The 20,279-nt window shown below is 33.7% G+C and overlaps 1 protein-coding gene across 2 annotated transcripts in view; it reads right to left on the bottom strand.

Moving 5' to 3' along the window:
• Nucleotides 1–20,279, bottom strand: part of LOC127717749 (cardioacceleratory peptide receptor-like) — a 55,043-nt gene that overhangs the window by 8,774 nt on the left and 25,990 nt on the right. For both annotated transcript variants that reach the window (XM_052223541.1, XM_052223542.1), the window contains exons 2-4: nt 14,974–15,082; nt 11,592–11,721; nt 163–488 (exon numbers count right to left, since the gene is read on the bottom strand). In XM_052223541.1, coding sequence (XP_052079501.1) covers nt 163–488; nt 11,592–11,721; nt 14,974–15,060 — 543 coding nt within the window. In that variant the 5' untranslated portion in view covers nt 15,061–15,082. The remainder of the gene's footprint in view (nt 1–162; nt 489–11,591; nt 11,722–14,973; nt 15,083–20,279) is intronic.

The raw sequence follows: 20,279 nt of genomic DNA, 5'->3' as shown, positions 1-20,279 counted from the left end.
TCGAAAAAGAATGTCAACTTTTGATTCGACTCGGTTGACAATGTTTTTGAGAGGTAAAAATCTGCTCTTTCACCCTCTCAGCTATGTGTTTTTCAGATAGAATATAACTTTGAAAACGATTCCATATCTATTCAATAGCAATCTGTACAAAAACAAACTTACTAATGTTGGTGATTCGTGTAAGCAGTAAGCGTCCTCTTCATCATATTTACCAAAGACTCCGTACGGAATAGCAAGAATACATCCAATAACCCACGCGGACAATGCCAGTCCATAGCGGTATTTTTTGCCTTTAGATGCAGCGGCTAATGGTCTTACAATAACATATGCACGGTCAATTGATAACACAACAATTGCATACGTTGAAACATAGAAAGGGACCATTGAAAAATAAACGTAGTAGATATAACACACATAAGGATTCCATGGCACATTAAACCAATTAAATAATGTTTCAGGTAGTACAAACAATATTCCTACACAAAAATCTGAAAACGAAACACACAAAGCTGTGAGAAAATATTTACATTTGTTTTGTGTATCTTAATATGCAATATTTGTTTTTATATATTGTGTTTGCGTTCATTTTTTTTTTTTTTTTTTTGGAGGGCAGTTTTGATTGCTTGTTTATGATTTTAATGTTTTGGTATTAGTTAATACTTTCTAGCTTGTACTTTAGAAGACTGTTGTTTACATCGTCCGTTATTTCGAGGTTAAAATTTTTCGTGTATGAGAGAAACGCAGGTAAAAATATATTTCCTTTTACTAAAAAATAATTCATACGATATTGTCTCTATAATATTTCTTCTGGACATTTACTTATTAATAAATTTGAATAAAAAAATAAAATTAAATTGATGTGAAGATTGCAGCAACACTGTGCTATGGACTAAATCAGATATATACTTTCGTCTTCGTTAACACTCATAACAGACACCTGGCTGCCGTTTCATTAAACAATCGCTAATAACGACATACTTAGATTTAGCGTGTAACTAATGACTACATAACGATACCGTTTGTAAACGTGCGTTTCATAAAGCGTACGTAGACGAATCGTTAGAATTTTTGATTTCTAGACAATCGGTATTTATTTTTTGAAAGGGAATCCTAGGATATCGCACTCTTTATCATTGGAGAAACATATGCTAGATAACGACGGAGAGTTAAAAAAAAAAAAGAGCCCAAGTCCAAGAAATTACCATTTAAATTTTTTCCTCTAACATGGTAGACATAATAAAATTGTTTCCTATTTAAGAATAATTCATGCAAGTCCTAGATTAGTTGGAAATTTTCACATGGCCGGGACCATTTTATATGCTTAATTTTAACAGTGTGGGACTTGCTCACTTAAAAGCGGTGGCTTAATGTTGCATCTTAAATAATTATCATTCTTATTTCAATGTCCCCTTTGTATTTTTCGCCTCTTAAAAAAACCAAAACTAGAGGCTCTAAAGAGCCTGTGTCGCTCACCTTGATCTATGTGCAGATTAAACAAAGGACACAGATGGATTCATGACAAAATTGTGTTTTGGTGATGGTGATGTGTTTGTAGATCTTACTTTACTGAACATTCTTGATGCTTACAATTATCTCTATCTATAATGAACTTGGCCCAGTAGTTTCAGTGGAAATTATTTTGTAAAATTTTACAAAATTTATGAAAATTGTTAAAAATTGATTATAAAGGGCAATAACTCCTTAAGGGGTCAATTGACCATTTTGGTCATGTTGACTTATTTGTAGGTCTTACTTTGCTGTACATTATTGCTGTTTACAGTTTATCTCTATCTGTAATAATATTCAAGATAATAACCAAAAGCTGATAAAATTTCTAAAAATTACCAATTCAGGGGCAGCAACTCAACAACGGGTTGCCTGAATGGTCTGAAAATTAAAGGGCAGATAGATCTTGACCTAATGAACAATGTTGTTTTTTGAAAGATTTGCTCGAAATGCATTGGGTTTAGATATATGAGCCAAAAACTGCATTTTACCCTATGTACTATTATTAGCCATGTCGGTCATCTTGGTTCGCGGGCGGGGTCATCAGACACAATTTTTAAACTACATACCCTAATGATGATTGTTTACAACTTTGGTTAAATTCATCTTAGTAGTTTCAGAGGAGAAAGTTTTTGTAAAAGATATAACAAAAATTTATGAAAAATTGTTAAAAATTGACTATAAAAGGGCAATAACTCCTGAAGGGGTCAACTGACTATTTTGGTCATGTTGACTTATTTGTAGAACTTACTTTGCTGAACATTATTGCTGTTTACAGTTTATCTCTATCTATAATAATATTCAAGATAATAACCAAATACGGCAAAATTTCCTTAAAATTACCAATTCAGGGGCAGCAACCTAACAACGGGTTGTCCGATTCATCTGAAAATTTCAGGGCAGATAGATCTTGACCTGATAAACATTTTTATTCCTGTCAGATTTGCTCTCAATGCTTATGTTTCAGAGATATAAGCCAAAATCTACATGTTACCCCTATGTTCTGTGTTTAGCCATGGCGGCCATCTTGGTTGGTTGGCCGGGTCACCGGACACATTTTTTAATCTAGATACCCTAATGATGATTGTGCCCAAGTTTGGTTAAATTTGGCCCAGTAGTTTCAGAGGAGAAGATTTTTGTAAAAGTTTACGGACGACGGACGCCAAGTGATGAGAAAAGCTCACTTGGCCCATTGGGTCAGGTGAGCTAAAACCCCTTCAGCATAAAATGATTTGAAATCACTTCAGTCTGCCTCGTGTGATTTCAAAATTTTGTTCGATTTATTTTGATATCTTTTCTGTAAGTGATTGACATTGATTCGTAATATCTTTATTTCCAAACATCGGAAATCTGGCATTTTATTTACTAGTATATGAGTATTGTCTCTTTTCTCGAAATTTTCTCGAATTCTTTGATAAAGTAAATACATTTATATATGCACACAAATACGTAAAATGAGAATATTCATGAGTCTTATTTCTTCATTTAAAGGTACAAGATATTCTCTAACCTCTTTTAATTTTCTTCGATTTTTCAGGACTTATCATTATTTTCTCCCTCCTCCCCAGCTTCTTTTTTAAAGCGGAGGAATAAAGTTATAGTAATTGGAGAGTCCGTTCGTCCGTCCCTCCTTTTGTCCCTATTTTATATACTTAACTACTATTTAACCGCTAGGCAGAATGGTCTGTGCCTTTTCAGAATCTTTACCATATATTCTGCAATTTTACATTTTTTTTGTTTTTGTTTTTGTTTTTGTTTTTTTTGTCATACTTATTTTTTGGGGTTTTCCCATTACTAAATCAAAGACTGTGCTATAGATTTGTTTTTGGAGGTTCCAAATTTGTATCCGCAACTCCTCTTTTACTCAAAAAAAAAATGTTAGAAACTTTCTTAAATTGCTATTGATATATCATGCCATTGTGCACCTTTTATTTTGTTTTTGGTCAGAGTTATTTTGGGTTACCCTTAGCAAGGGTCGAGGGTACTATTGTATAAGCGGTATACAGTAGATATTTCCTCATGCCCCTTTTTACTCATTTTAGATTTATATTGTATCTGCTATTTGATGCTGATATTTATTTTTTTATTGTGTTTCGCATTTGTCATTGCTTTTAACAAAACCATTGCATTGAAGACCCATTGGTGGCCTTCGGCTGTTGTCTGCTATTTGGTCGGGTTGTTGTCTCTTTGACATATTCCCCATTTCCATTCTCAATTTTATTGTAAACTCGAAATTTATCCTGAACTGATACTCGAAATGTGACTGCGGAAACAGCTAATATCAACTTTCGTCTTTGGTTTGAACTGGCTGGGATTCGAATCCACGGCGATCCAAATATGAGTGAACATTTTATTTATTTTGAGAGTACAACTATGCACCAAAAATCTTTAATCGATATTTCATCTTCTCAGTTCATTTAAAATGTGTAATGTGGACTTGCTGGAGCAAGGAAAATGAATCAGTTAACACAGGGTAATTAAACTCATATTGTTTAGATACTTAAACTACACTAAATGTCCAAATTTATACCGTAGGTTTTACAAAGTATAGATGCCTAACACGAGAATCATAAGAGCCTGAAATTGCTCACCTGTAAGTTTTTCAATGATTTTATAATTTATGATATTTAAAGTATATCAACACATGTTTAAAAATGCCATTTTATGTTTCTATTCATCACAGTTTCTGCAAAGAAAAACCTACACAAATAGGTAGAATTGATTTTTCAAGAACAATAACTCCAATAAGGGAAATTTTACAATATCATTCATTTAGCTCTATTGTAGATCTGACGTTGCTTAACACTTTTGCTATTAACAATTTCTCTATATCTATTATACTCTTCAAGACAACCACAATCTGTGAATATCCCCAATATGAACTGGGCAGTAAACAAACATTGGGTTATCCAAATGGTCTGAAGATTTCATAGCAGTGCTTTAGGTTTCGAGATATAAGCCAAAATACCGCATCCCCCTCCATGTTCAATTTTTAACAACGGTGGCCATGTTTTTTTATGGATCAAATCCCCGGATACAATTTATAAACTAGATACAACTATAAAGAACATCCAGTTTAAGTTGGATGTATTTGGCGCAGTAATGTCAGAGGAGAAGATTTTTCAATTTTTTTTCGATAACGGACGTCAAGTGATGACATAGGCTCACATGGCCCTATGGGCTAAAAAAAATATTCTAGACTGTATGTGAAGTTTTACAGGTACTGTATATCTTTTCGATCTAGTCTATTTTTGACAATTTCAGAATAATTTGATTAGTACTGAATGATCTTTAAGTCTGGGGAACGTGATTTTTATTAGCTATAATTAGTGTTAGACTAGCCAATCGGTACTTTATCTTTTTGGTCGTTGTTTTTTATTCTTTGTCCCAGCAATGTGATGAGTTAAGCTATTTTCAATTTATCTTTATAATTTATTCTTATGTTGTACTGTTTTGTTATTATCCCATGTCAGGGGGTTGTTTGGCACTTAAAAATATATTTAACAACCCAACATTAATTATGTGCATAATCTATTTCAGGAGCCTACAATTTGTTGTTTATCGTTGGTTTGTGTGCATCATATATGTTTGATTTTCGTGTATTGCTTTGTAAATTGTACATTTTCTTTCGTGAATGTTTTTCATTTTGTAAAGTTGATTGCAGTATGTTATTTTTTACTGGGCCCGATTTGGTGGTGTTTTCATCTTAAAAAGTCTACCCTAATTATTCATTTTTACATAGAATTCCGCTCAAACCGGTGATAGGGGCCGTCTTAAACTTGCAGTGAGGTGAGAGTATTTTTTTTTCTTTTTACTCCGTGTTGAAAACCTCATTGTGACTTTAAGATGAAGAACAGCAGTAAAAAGGCTGTTCCTTTGCTTTTTGTGCGAATTTTTTATGCTGTGCATGTACTGATTTTGTGTCATGGATGGATAACCCATATCCTTTGTTTGGTGGAGTTACATCTTACAAAGTCTACCCGAATTATTTTACAAAGAATTCCGCTCAAACCGGTGATATGGGTCGTCTTAAACTTGCAGTGAGGTGAGATTTTTTTTTCTTTTTCTTTTTGCTCCGTGTTGAATGCCTCATTGTGACTTTGAGATGAAGAACAGCAATAAAAGAGCTGTTCCTTTGCTTTTTATAATCATGTACGTTTCGGCAACATAGTTTATAGACAGGTTGTAGGTATTCCTATGGTTACTAATTTCGCCCCTTTAATAGCAGACTTGTTATTGTACTGTTATGAATCACGATGTATGGCCAAACTCCGTCTAGATTACATTTAATTTATAAATCTAAAAACCCTAACAGCAACATTGATGATATTTTTGCTTTAAATAATTATGAATTTTCGAATTTTACTGCCGGAATTTACCCAAAAGAAATAAGTTTAAATAACTCCAATACAGACAGCAATACTTTTCCTTTTCTAGATTTGGATACTTCAGTTTTACACGGGAAACTGTATACAAAAAATTTCAACAAAAGAGACGATTTTTAATTTGTTTTCGATTGTTTATTTTTGCCTTTAGTACGGTGGTGTTCTTTCTGCCCCTTTTTACGGTGTGTATATGTCACAACTTGTTCGCTATGCCCGTGTCTGTAGGCGCGTTTTAGATTTCGATGAACACAATTTATGTATAACTGATAAATTATTAAGTGAGGGATTTCGTTACCCAAAAAAAGAAGAAGATTAAAACCTTTACCAAATTCTTTCATATAGATACATATATTTAGTTTTGAAGTTTGGCTGTACTTGTAGAGTTCTAATCTAACGGGGAATATCACATCCTAATTTTCACGGCGATGTTGTTTATACAGCCTGTAAATTTATATACGATACATGAAAACTAATTGACCCATTGAATAAATGTATTCTTAAACGTTATCAATTTACCGCAGTTGTAAACCTTTTAAATATTGTTTTTATTGGTATTAACATTGATTTTGTTTTTGAAAAATTAAAACATAAATAAATATACTCTTAACTTATATTTGGGCATTGTACAAGGTAATAGAATTGAGAATGGAAAAGTAGAATACGTCAAAAAGACAGCAACCCGACCAAAGAGCAGAAAACAGTCCAAAGCCACCAATGGGTCTTCAACACAGCGAGAAAATCCAGCACCTAGAGGCGGACTTCAGCTGGCTCCTAAACAATAATGTTTACATGCGTTTCTCAGAATGTTTATGACGTCTTTACACTAAATCTGTTGGATGAATGATCGATATTTTAGTCTGGGATATTATGATTTATTTATTACTGGTAATTGGCTTTGGGCTAGCTCTTAGTAACTGCTAGTACTCTTATTTCTGATGCTTAATGTCTATTGTTTTGATGCAAGTTGTTTTCTTTTGCCTCGTACCGATCTTTTGAGGTCAGTCGATTGCAACTGATTTTATAGTTTGTTCTTATGTTGTTCTGTAACACCACTGTCCCAGGTTAGGGTGATTGAGGGCTCACAAACATGTTTGACTTATTCCTTATGTGCCTGTCCCAAGTCAGGGGCCTTTAATTTATTGTTTATCTTTTGTTCATGGACATATTTGTTGTATCGTAAATTGTTTTGTTATAAATTAGGTCGTTAGTTTTCCCATTTGATTTGTTTCACATTTTTCATGTCGGGGCCTTTTGTAGCCCACTATACGGTATTGGTTTTTCTCATTGTTGAAGGTCGTATGGTTGCTTACAACTGTTATCATCCATTTCATTTGAACTTTGTGGGTGGTTGTCTCATTGGCAAACATACCATATCTCCTTATTCATATATTACTTCCCTTCCCAATTCGATATCTCCAGGGAATCCCATATGTAAATGTTTCATTCAAATCATGCAGGAAAAAAAAAGTTACGATAATCCTACATCCATGTTGGAAGAAAAAAAAACAATTTACTATATAGCTTTTGTTCTTCTATTGACCAGCTTTTGAATGGTGTATACGGTTTCTCTGTAATAAGGGGATGAAGGCTCGCAGCAGTCAATTCCATTATTCAAATGTCCATTCCATTATTCAAAATTGGCTATTTCAAAATTGTCACGCCTATTTTGGCATTTAGATCCTCCATAACATTAAAACAACGAATTTCCGTAAAGAATTGTTGGGGAAACCCACTAGTTTAACCTCCAAAACCAAATAAATAAATTAAAGATAAAAAATTCAAAGAATGTATCTTTTCCCTGATATCAATTTGAAAATATGTAAACTGACATAAAAAATGGCAAATTCAGAAATACGGGATAGTGTCACAGTCAAAAAATAATTAAATGATCTATTTCATTATTCATTTTTCAACTTGAGTACTGAAACATGAACTATTTCATTATTCATTATGCATTACTTAACGTGAATAAGGACTAATGAACTATTTCATTATTCATTATTGATTTCTGAATAATGAAAAATGAATAATGGACGTACTTTAGCGCGGTAGAATTTATATACATTTAATCACTTCGGTGGCTTTTATGACGTCTTTTATGGTTTTCGCCTACATATTGTTTTCACTATTTTTTGGGCCCTTTTCGCAATGAAGAGAGATAAATAATATGTTTTGCATTAGAAAGATGTATGCTATATCAAATGAGCTTAAGTTGGCTGTTGATGATGACCTTACATTACAACAAAATAGATACATTTTTTAGTCTCTACAATCTTATATCGGAATTACACAACAATTTAAAACATGCAATTAGAATTATGAATTCTTAAAATTTCTCTCATTCCAAACCAGACCAGTCTTATCATATTACATATACATGTATATTGTATTTCCCCCTTTTTTCGAGCCTGTGAAATTTATTTCGCGAAAACGGGACATAGCGATCTTAGATTCCGTCGTCGGCGTCAGCGCCGGCGTCAACATTTATGTACAGTCTGTGGTTAAAGTTTTTTTGAGACATCAATAACTTTGTCAAACCTTCATGGAATTTCATGAAATTTGGACAGAAGGTCATTTATTACCAAAAGACAATATCCAGAGTGAAGTTTCGAAAACATTTATTTTCATTTTTCCGTATTTTACTGATAAATGGACTTAGATTTTTTACAATTAACAAGTCTGGGTTTAAAGTTTGTTATACATTAATTCCTTTGTCAAACCTTCATAGAGTTTTTTGAAGGTTTTGCAGAAGCTTTTTAATGATTAAAAGATAATGTCTGAAGCAAATGTTTAAAAATATATATTTTTTCATTTATAGTGTATTTCTGATAAATGGACTTTGATTCTTACAGTTCACATTTACAGACAGTCTGGGATTACATTTTTTGACATCATAAATTTTTAAACCTTTATGGATTGTTATAAAACTTAGGCAGAAGCTAATCTTCAAGACCAAGAAATAGCATCTTCAGAAAAAGTTTTTCTTTTTTTTTTAATTCTGTATTTTACTGATAAATGGACTCACTTTTTAAGTCAACATTACACTTTTACACTGACAGCAGCATCGCAGGCGAGACACAAAATTCCGCGAAACCCCTCGCGATTTTTTTGTATAACATGTATTCCTTTTCGGTTATCGTCATTGTAAAATATGTTTTTCTGTGTTTATATTTATATAGGGAGAGAGTGCCACTAATGTTGTGGACAATCCCTTTTGCTCATTTTGCAGATGAGATAAACACTAAATAAATTAAACTATGGCTTTCTTTAAAGTATTATATCGGTTTTGCTCGTTGTTTTAGGCACTAGTATTAAGGGGTTATGCTCGGTAATTGTCCCATCGGCTACCGTACCACATCATTTTCATATTAATAATAACATTTGCAAAAGCTATTCTTTTATTATATATAATTATTGAAACCATTTTAAGGGGAGTTAGTTCCGTCCTCTGCTTTTGCATACCCGAAATTTGATTGTTCAATGACAATTTTATGTATATTTTTCGTCTGTTGTGTAGGTAAGGAACAAAAGTATCCGTGTACATCACAGGCACTTGTTTCTGAAGAAGGTCAACTATCAAAATATGTAACAAGCTTTTTTTTTAAATATACCCTCATACTCTTTACATAACTTTTTGATAGGGTGCTGCTTCTATTTTTACTAACAGCTACAGTTTCTTATAGTTTCAAATGCCCTCGTGGATACAAATCTTACAAAAAAAACGGACTTATTACGATTGGACAAACAAGCACTCCCTGTCAAAACGAGTACGTGACAGAAAACACCTTCAAGTAGCGTCAACAGTAAACATTTGGTTTAAAATGTAATTTGTTCATGTTTTTGTTCATATATCACAAACAGATGGTTTTGGGTCCAGATATTTCTGATTGTTATGTTGAAATAACTTGCTATATACATATAAATTGTAAGTACATAGCACGCTAAGTGTCTTACCCGAAAAGAGAAAACAAGTTTTTTGTAGAGTTACAGAAGTCAGTAAATTTAGGACGGTAGATCATAAATGACACGTGTACATAACTGCAAACATTTCTGTATGGTCTCTTTTTATGCGATATGTATTTATTGCTTGGTATAATAATGAAAAGTTCACTCAAATAGCATACTGCCTTCTCCTCTTTCCGGTGTACCATCTTCATGTTTGCATCACATATGCTTTGCACATGTAAGGCACGAAAATTCATCCTACCACAAAAGTGTGTTCACTTTCTACTGGTCTTATAATAGATACAAAGGAGCAGTCAACCCAATTACATTCAGCATCACGTAGATACTGTAAAAATCTTGTTACATTCCTCTGAATGCTGCTTGGTCATTGGAGACATTTATTTTGCTCAGAAGAGTGGTGCAAATTAACTGTACTATGATATTGAACGACTGACCGATGACTAGCTTATCCCATAAATATCTCCTATCTCGAACACGAATCCCCCTTTGCATAATACATAAGGTTATCAATACTTGGCAGGAAGGAGGTTTCGCAAAATTTCTCAAAGTTGCCCTTTCAAGGCGTATTAAACGTTTATCTGCAAAATCAAATATGCTCTGTCTATCAAGACGGTAGCGAGATATAATATCTGTGTCATTTAAATTGTCCATGATTTCAATCCTTTCCCTGAAAACACTTTGTCGTCTAAAGGCTCGGGGTCGGTTGTACCTCAAAATATGCAAGGCGACGGTCATCTTTGATGTAATGATCGCTTTGGGACAATTTTAACTACACGCAAATAGCGTTCGCGATTCACACGCAATGTACGACCATCGCAAAGTACGATTGTTTTATGAAACGGAATTTTAGCGTTACGTTTGGTTAACGATCAAACGTACGCTAACGATTGTTTAATGAAACGGCAGCCAGGCTGGTAATTTGGTATACCAATTGCGTGTTTTGTAAGCATAGGACTCCTCAACGGCGCTCGAATCAAAACAGGTTGAAGGCCGTTTAAAATACGTAGTTGATGAGCATTTAAAACCACAAATTCTAAAAAGTTGTACCAAATCCAACTTTGGATATCTATGCTTGAATGTCGAAAAAATGAAGTGTTTCGAATATTTTTTAAATAGTATAAATAGTAAATTTACAAAAACTAAGGTCTGACTACTAGACCGGTAGCTGTACCTTCCAGATGAAACGTACGCCAGCAGTGGCTTTGATCCAGTGGTTGTAAAACCTCATCATGAATACGAGGCTAATAATTTCGTGTAAAAATAAAGAAACATAATTTTCTGAATTCGCCGTTTCAAAATCTGTTGCATCCTGGGTATTGTTTTCAAAAGCGTACACCAAAGCGTTCAATCTCCGGCGCAGAGATCATATCCGTTCCGTTCAATACTTCGTAACACTACACACCAATTTCGACAGTCCTCGGTAGGTGATATATCGGGCATCGGACTTTGCAGAGAATACCGAATGCTTGTCGGCCATGAGTCAAAATCCTCATGGGGTCAGACAATGTATGGTAGAGGTCATATTAAGTGTAGTATTGCGGAGCATGTACGGAACGGATATGAACTCTGCGCCGGAGATTGCAAAGCGTTGTGATTGACTGACAACGTCCAAAACAATGGAATTTCAACTAATAACGTGGCGTTATTTCCATATTTTTGGTGTACGAACAATGAAATTACTCTTTAGATTCTGAAACGGCGAATTGCTCTAAAGTAGTTTTATACCATTCTTACCTGCAATAGCTAGGTTAGTTACGAAAAATCGCATTCTTGATTTAGGATTTCTTGAAATCAATAGCACCACCAACAAAAGGTTAAAAAATATTATTCCAAGAAGAATAATCAAGGATATCCATTTGAGGAACTGTAATAAAATAAACCTTAATAATAAATGTATGTATTGACATGGTCATAAACTTGTATGATTAGTTAATTTCTCAAACGGCAACCATGTAAATTCTACTAAACTACTTATTTTCGTGTATTTATGTCATAAATCACGTTCAGCCTATTTCATCCTGATCTATTTTTGTGTTACTAAACTTTAATAAATAAGGATATGTCGTATGACTGCCATTAAGATAACTATCTACTATTAGTTGTATGGTTCGCTACTGACCCCTACAGATCCATAGAGGGTTAGTAAAATCCATAGGGGGTGAGGCCGAAGGCCGAATCTCCTATGGATTTTATTCACCCTCTACGGTCCGTATGGGGTCAGTAGTGAACCGTATAACGAATTTATCGCCCGCGAGACTTTTTTCGCTGCGTTTTGTAGAGAAATAAACAATGAAACACAACAACATTAATAGATAACGCCACCAGCCAGACGTGACGTCATGAACCCCCTATGAAATTTACTAGCCCCCTACGGGTCCATAGGGGGTCACCACGTGACGGCGTTAAACCAATCACAACGTGATAATTTACCCGCCGTGTGATAATAGAGAATAAAGGACGGTGGTGTAAACAACAACAAGGCACTATACTACCTTCCAAAATTTGACAAAAGCAACACCGTAAAGCAAGCTATCAAAGTACTCGGCATGAAAAATATAAAACAATTCATATGAGAAAATCAACTTCTTTAGTTTTGAATGTGGTGTTTGTTGATAATTGTATTCTATTGTTTTATCTTTGGTTATGGTGTGTCCTTCTTAGATGATTGTGATAACATTTTGATATCTTTTCTATCTAAATTCGTTTCCCTAGACGTTTTGGCGGTTATAGAGTTATGAATCTGACCACTGAAAACGGTTGTGAACAATTAAATGACGCCCTATTTTGTATTGACGATCTAACTTGTATTCAAAGCTACATAATGGAAACGAAATATATAGTGCCTTTATTTTTGACACACATCAATATACTCATCAATTTGACATACATGTAACAAAACGCAAAGGGATGGTGCTTTTGTTTGATGTGCTTCGTATGAGACACAACTGTGTACTGACAAGGCCTACAATGGCGACATGTATATATGCTGTATTTAAGTGGACAATTCCACATAGTCTAAATGAAGAGGCTTTACATTTTATTGAAAAAAGTTTAACAGAAATACTGCAATCCCAAGACAAAGAGAAGTCAATAAAAACTGACAAAATCAAAGGCTATCAATCAACAGAACAAGTGAAAAACTACTGTCATATTCCTGATTTGGTACAATCATTTTCAGAATAAAATGGTGGGTTAAACCTTGTTTTATGGCTAGCTTAACATCCCACTTGTATGACAGTTTTCTATAGTTCCGTTATATTGACAAAATTGGATTTTTTTTAAGACAATTAAGTAGGTCGTTTATTTGAACAGGTGAACAACACCTACTGAACAGTCTAAGTATATAGACTGAACATACATGTATATTGATATCGAACATACTAATTGAACAGTCTTAAAGTTTTGCGTAATGAACAAATCTTGAAATTAACCGAAAGACTGAACATCACTCTGTAGTTTATTGTTTAGTCTTTGAAGACCTGATTAGATCTACATTACCTTTTTTTGTTCAGTATTGATTTACTAGTGGGGAACAACTTTATTTCTTAAAATCATTTCAGGCTTTTAATCATCAGAGTTTGAACTTCTGGTATCAACAATGCACTCGATCTTTATTAGTTTATTAGATTAAGTATTAGTAAACCATCTCATTAAAAAAAGGAGTCGGAACATACCAAGGGCCATTCAAAAATCATAATGTTAGGAGAAACAGACGACGCCATAGCAGGAAAAAAAAAGAAAACGAAATAGCAAACGAGTTAACGAATTCGAAACACTAACGGCTGAGCAACACGACCCCACCCAAAAAAAAAAAGCAGATTAAACTTGGGTGATCTCAGGTGCTCCGGAAAGGTAGAAGATTTGGTCCACTAACTTTGATTTCAGTGGCAAACTTGCAAAACTGGAACCAACGAACCAGGACGATATCATGTTACTACCGCAGAAATTATGTTATAATTCTCATCCTAACTTAACATTTTACAGTCCAAAGGAAAAAAATTGCCCATATCGGATACACAGTTCTCGCCACTATTATCATAATTCTTAGATACTGCATGTTTATTCTTCATACAGCATACAACAATCTTTGGTTTTACTTATGGGATATTGAACCAAATCATGAAGACCAAAGGGATAGTAACAAATCCAAAACAAAAATTCTAACTGGTATGTGATATTTCTCATAAAGATTATGTATCTAATGTTAGTACGTTAATATTTATATCCAATATTAAAGTGCCGATCATAACCTGTTCAATCCAAAAAAAAAATGACCAAACTCAAAATGTAAACCAGCTTCTGCTTGTATCATGTATGGATGACAAATTCTGCCATGTGTTATAAATTAAACGTGAGGACTTCTTTTTACATATCTATGTGTCCGTCTATGAATAGTATATAAAAAGAAGTCCTCACGTTTAATTTATAACACAATTTTTAATTTTTGAAAGAAAAAGGGTGCCAATGTTAAATGTAAGAATTATTTCCCGCCAAAATTTCAATGGCTTATATCTCTAAAACAAGCACACGGGTCCTACATTTTTTTCTGCTTTTTCAGTTCCTTTATTTATATACTATCAATTTATATTTTCGAAATCATAGTCCTATTTGTTATAAAATAAAAAGAATTCAAGCGCGCGTTTGTTGAGTTATCATTTAAAGGCTATAATAAAATAGTGCATATCGCGAATGTTCAGTTGCCCATGAAATGTAGTAACTCACATAGTGACTTTCTGCATGGTTCATTCCCATGACCAACAAAAGCTACTATCCTCGATATATGTATGATTGCCCATGAGATAACTATACATCAGAGGTCAACAGTCGTCCGTGTAAGTAACTAAATGGTCATCATACGACTTTCATCAAGGAGCAAAACCCCATACTGTAAAACATGTATATTCAACTATAAAAAGGATCCACATGACTAAATGTAAAACGAGAAAACCAACGGCTTCAGTATTGTTCAATAAAATTAATTAAAAAATACCTTTACTTTAGATTTTGGATAATTTAAAATCCATAAAAGTGAGTCGGACACATGCAATTTATACAGTGTTCTTTTCATTTTTTAATGGTTAAATTAGTTACTTGACTAGTAAGTTAATAATATTACCTGAGGTTGAAGTGTGTCGTTGCTCGCTGTTTCATTCAACGTTTTACTCCCGTTTATTTGAATTGTCAAGTTTCTTACGAACGCCATTGTTTCTTAGATTGAAGTAAGCCTACAAAATTAACAGTAACAAGTTTGCAAAAACAATTATGTAACGTGTAATATACAAATGAATGTAATTGACAGAACATACGATCAAAACTTGTGTGCTATAAGTATCAATTCTTGCAGTATAGAATAAACAGTTTCATTGCACTTTAATCATCAAAGATCCCAAATTATGTAACTTTTCGTATATCGGCTGAGGAGACCCATGAAACAAGTTCTATCAGATAATTTTCATGAAGTAACCATAAAAATGGAGGAAACACTTCGTTTAGAAGACGATTATAATGCGATATCTAAATTCAATGTATATACCGAGAATAACGTTTGACTACGAAAAGTCCACCATTATAGATGAGACTTTTAAATAGATAAGGTTTAATGTGTAAAAAAGAGGTAGGTCCAATTTCCCAGGGTCATTTTTATAAAACATGCAAAAGTTCTTCAATCTTAAAACTCTCAGTATTTTAGATTCAAATTTGTAGTTTCAGAGTGTAATAAACTGTTGGTGAATTTTTAAACACGTGACCAGATTATACATGCTTGAAGATGACTGACAATCGCAACCGTATGTAACAATGTTTGACAAATTTTAAGTATTTAACCAAATCATTTATAAGAAGGACATCCTTGACAATGATGAAGATTAACTGCGAAGTAACTGTTATATTATATTTCTAATTCAAAATTGTTCTATTTGGTCAGAGACGTCACTCGATGCAAAATTTTCTTCAACAGCAATATGCTGAATAACTTTTCCGTGATGATGGCTGTTTAACAATTCTGTGGCAAATCAAATCCATATCTCATGTTTGTAGTTAGGACGAGAAACTGATGCTGTGAAATAAATAAAAACCCTGTTTGTGTACATTATAGCACGCAGAGACGGATGTTAACATATTTGTTTGAAAGGTAACTGTCTATCAGACGACAAGCCACCCTAACCGTGCACAATATTCTCAACCCATGTTGACCCGTCTTACTCTTTCTCTTAAATGCCTCGAGCTTAACGGAGAAGCAGCAAACACCAGTTTAAAAGTCTTTTGTTCGACACGTCCAATGTATGATCACACAACCTTCCGAACTCTAGGCTAGCACGCTACCACGAGAGCACCGAGGTGGTGTGTGATTTGTATGAGAATTCATATAAACTCTTTAATATTTTAGTACCAGTCGTTTTCATCGGTTATAGATTTTGACCCTTAAAATGGAACTAATACAGGTGCAATGGACCATGCGCTTTATTATGACAATGGAAAATACATATATGGGCTAAAAAGGGGGCACTAAACCCCAAGCTTAGTTATCACCAGTGTTAACTCTTCAAAAAATTTACTTTCGACATAACTTATACTTTAATTGAGCATCTAAATATAATTAATTTGTGTTGTTAAATCATTTTGTAATTAAAATTTGTCTTGACAACGAAAGATAATTTAATTTGAATCATTTTTAGTCATTAAACAAAGGAAAAAAGACACCAAAGAGACAATCAACAATCATGAGTTGACTAAAAATCGACAATATCATGGTACAAAACATGCAAAAGCGAAAACGTCTAAAAGGACAAGCGATAGTTCACAAAAAAACTACACACAACTACAGACTGCACAACACTTAATAATCGCTGCATAATAATAATTTGTCCCAAGGAGTTTTTATAAACTCATTACAACGTTAGTTAGATTTGTATACCTATTCAAGACATCTTTATTTCCTAATTCTTGTTTCAAAATATAATACCACGACCTATATAACTATGATAACAGATCAATTCCTTCCCAAAAGTTTGATCTGTTTATTAAAACTGAAGCCATCGATGTAAAGGAAAACTACATCTAATCTGAATATGTATTACAAACCTGTTCGTGCATTTTTCATTGTTATTCAATGCAAAATAAATATCTTAGATACCTGGCACGATCTCATTTCATAAAGAATCGCTTTTGTTTACTTATTGTACCCCAAACTTATTAATCTGGTGTAGGTCTTTAAGTTGTGGTTCAATTTACTAAAAGTTAATCGGACATGACTAATTTGACACGCCCTCTTTGAATCAAAGGGTCCAAAATAGGACCGAGAAAAAAACAGCAAGTGAAATACCATAGTTTATAATTTCAGAGAACCCAAGTGCTTTTGGTTGATTATCTTCGATCAATAATCAGACAGTAATTTGAGTGGAAATACAAACCTGTCCGAAACCGGGAAATGTTTATTTATTTATTTAATTGTTTCTTTCAAATTATTGTTCATTTTACTTTTTATTCATGCTATGTTTTTTTTTTATTTGTCACTCAATTATATCAATTACCTTAAGGTAAAAATAAATTATTAAATGCCCAAAAAGGCGCAAGCCATGGCCGATCGTGGAAGACCCTCATGGGTAGTCAAGGTCATTAAAAACCACCCTCATTATCATCTTATAGTGGCCGTTATTGATTATAAATTCATGTCGTTTTGTTTTTGGCATTCGTCTAAGGTGGGGAAAAAAGAGGGAGGGGGGGGGGGGGGGGGGAGCTTTACTCACGATTTTGATCATGGTTAATTTTCATTCTAGTACGGCATACGTTTACCTCTAGCCAACGCTCTATCTTATTAAAGAGTCGCTCTAAAATTTTTATCATTTGCTTCAGGTAGATCCACTTTGCATCTCGTCGCGAACATAAATGACATATTTGGCACTGTACATTAAGGGAGCAATCAATTTATCAGCTTCATTTACTGATGTATAATCATTATGATTCAGTTGATAAATGTCTCAAAATTCTATCAATTCTCTCCTCGTTTTTCTCTTTGCAATACATTTTTTTCTAACATTAAATAAAATAATTGATAATGTCCACATCATGGGTGACATTGTATCCTATCCAGCCAAACTAGGAGGAAAGGAGAAGAACAGAAAAAAAAATCTTCATCGAATGGCAATAACTCATATCTTCAAGCGTACAACGACTGCAGTCTCGTCTAGGTGACAAAATTTGCTGTGTCGAGTTTTTTAATATCTGGTATAATTGTCATAAAAGCAAAAATGGATAAAAAAATGTTGGCAACAATTTATAGAAGGATTCAACTTATTTTGGCTGTTTTATTTATTCTTTAGATATTGTCTTACAGGTCGGTTTTGTTATTTTTAAGTTGTTTTTTTATCTACAATTGTCCTTGCAAAAGGCGCAAACAATGTGGTAAAATCAGCCATGCGACTTATTTGAAGATTTAGCTAACCTTTGTTGTTGTTTAGAGGTTTCAATCATATAACATGTACGTAGATCGTATTCCCCCTCAAAGAATTATTCAAATGGTTCCTTAACGTGAAACTAACTACACCAGGCAATGGATATTCGACATTTCTATTCCGACCGGACAAAGCTGCGTATTTATACATCCGAACAGCCAAACTGACGCAACCATGTAGCAAGGGTGAAAGTTTCTATGCCCAAGTCAATCTTTTGGTTTTGAATAAAAGGAGATAAAGGTATACATTAATGCGACAGCAACCCAACGACACAGACAAATCAAAACATTAAGAGTCAAAATACATTCTTTTGTAATAGAAAGATGCCTATACAGAATAATAAGCTCAAAACCGTCCCATGACTAGAAAATACGGAGTTAATTTAATAATATTTACCGTCAAAGATATCCCAATAGACACAAGTGTTTGGTTGAAAAAAAATCACCTGCCCTTTTTTTAATTTCGATCGGTGGTAATTAAAGAAGGTGTAATATAAACAAGTAGAAGAAAAACATTTCACTGTTTAGTAACGGTAAAATAAATTATTATATGACGTCCAACAGGCAAATTAAATGCATATTGAGGACGGAAACATGTAAATGTAATATGAATATTAATCCTGCTTTGTACAAGACGACACGCTGAGCCGGACTGTAAACGTGTAAGTTCACAAGCTAACAGTTCACAGGAAGAAAAGTCACCTTACCCGAACACATTTCTAATTCCGAGCCGACCAGTCTGTGCACTTACTCTTAAATGCCGCGTGTTTAGCGATGGAACAACAAATACCAATTTTAATGTCTTTGTTTGACCCGGTGTGACTTCGAACCAACGACCTCCCTCTCTCGAGGCGATCACACTCCAACGAGAACAACGAGGCGAGCGGTAGTATAAAATAACATACCAAAACTCAAGTACTATAACCAATACAGTTTCACAGAATTATCACAGTTACTAAAGCGAGCTAAACGTATCTTACCTACTAAATACGATGCCTTAAATATTATTGGAAACTACACGTAAATACCGATGGCCGACTTCAGAGTAGACTTCATTGAACAACGCTCTCTGCAAATTAAAAACTCTTGTACCAATTATTTGAGAGGTTCGGATGCGGCCAGTTGTTGCAAGGCTAATTTTTGTCCTTATATCCTCATTTTCCAGTGATATTCCAAGTTTCACGTCCAACCTCACTGTCGACCTCCTAGTGCAAGACCTACTTATTGTATTTAAAATTTATGTGTTCTTGTCATGAACATGCATGAAATATTTGCCACTGGACGTAAAGCAAACAACAATCAATCAACTTCATAAATTATTCCATGTACATAGTACACGAAGACAAGAGCTTGTAAAATGCTATAATGTAAAATTTCCATTTAAATCAATCAATAATAGTGGAAACATTTTTATGTTGTTTTTTTTGTTTGCCAATTTTTGCAATTTGCTACATAACTGAATACTTATAATTTTGTTTTCTTTAATATTTCTTTACTATGGTTCTTATCTTCTGTTTTATTACGATATATTACATACATGTATGGTCTGATGTTTTTTGTTTCTCATTGGTATATTTGGTCACTTGTTTCCTAATATATCTATTGTATTTTTTCAACTATTTTGACATATTGACTCGACGTTCCTTTTTTGAAAAAGGTGTGGACTCTATGTAACTAAGAATAGTAACATCGAGTCAATATAATTTTCAAAAAATAGGAACATCGAGTCAATATCATTTTCAAACTTACACTATTTACATATGTAATATATAAATTAAGAGCTTTCACTCAATCAATAACGTTATATATATACATATACACATTCATGGATCTACAATCTGTCGATACCTGTATCTTGGCATTGCACAAGGTCATGTTTTTCTCTGACTGTCTATGACGTCTTTACACTAAATCCATTGGATGTTGGATGTGTACAGTACGGATTGATAATTTAGTCTTAGATGCATGATTTT

Source organism: Mytilus californianus, unplaced genomic scaffold, assembly GCF_021869535.1.
Source record: "Mytilus californianus isolate M0D057914Y unplaced genomic scaffold, xbMytCali1.0.p SCAF_10, whole genome shotgun sequence".
Taxonomy (NCBI): domain Eukaryota; kingdom Metazoa; phylum Mollusca; class Bivalvia; order Mytilida; family Mytilidae; genus Mytilus; species Mytilus californianus.
This window is presented reverse-complemented; position numbering and strand designations above follow the sequence as displayed.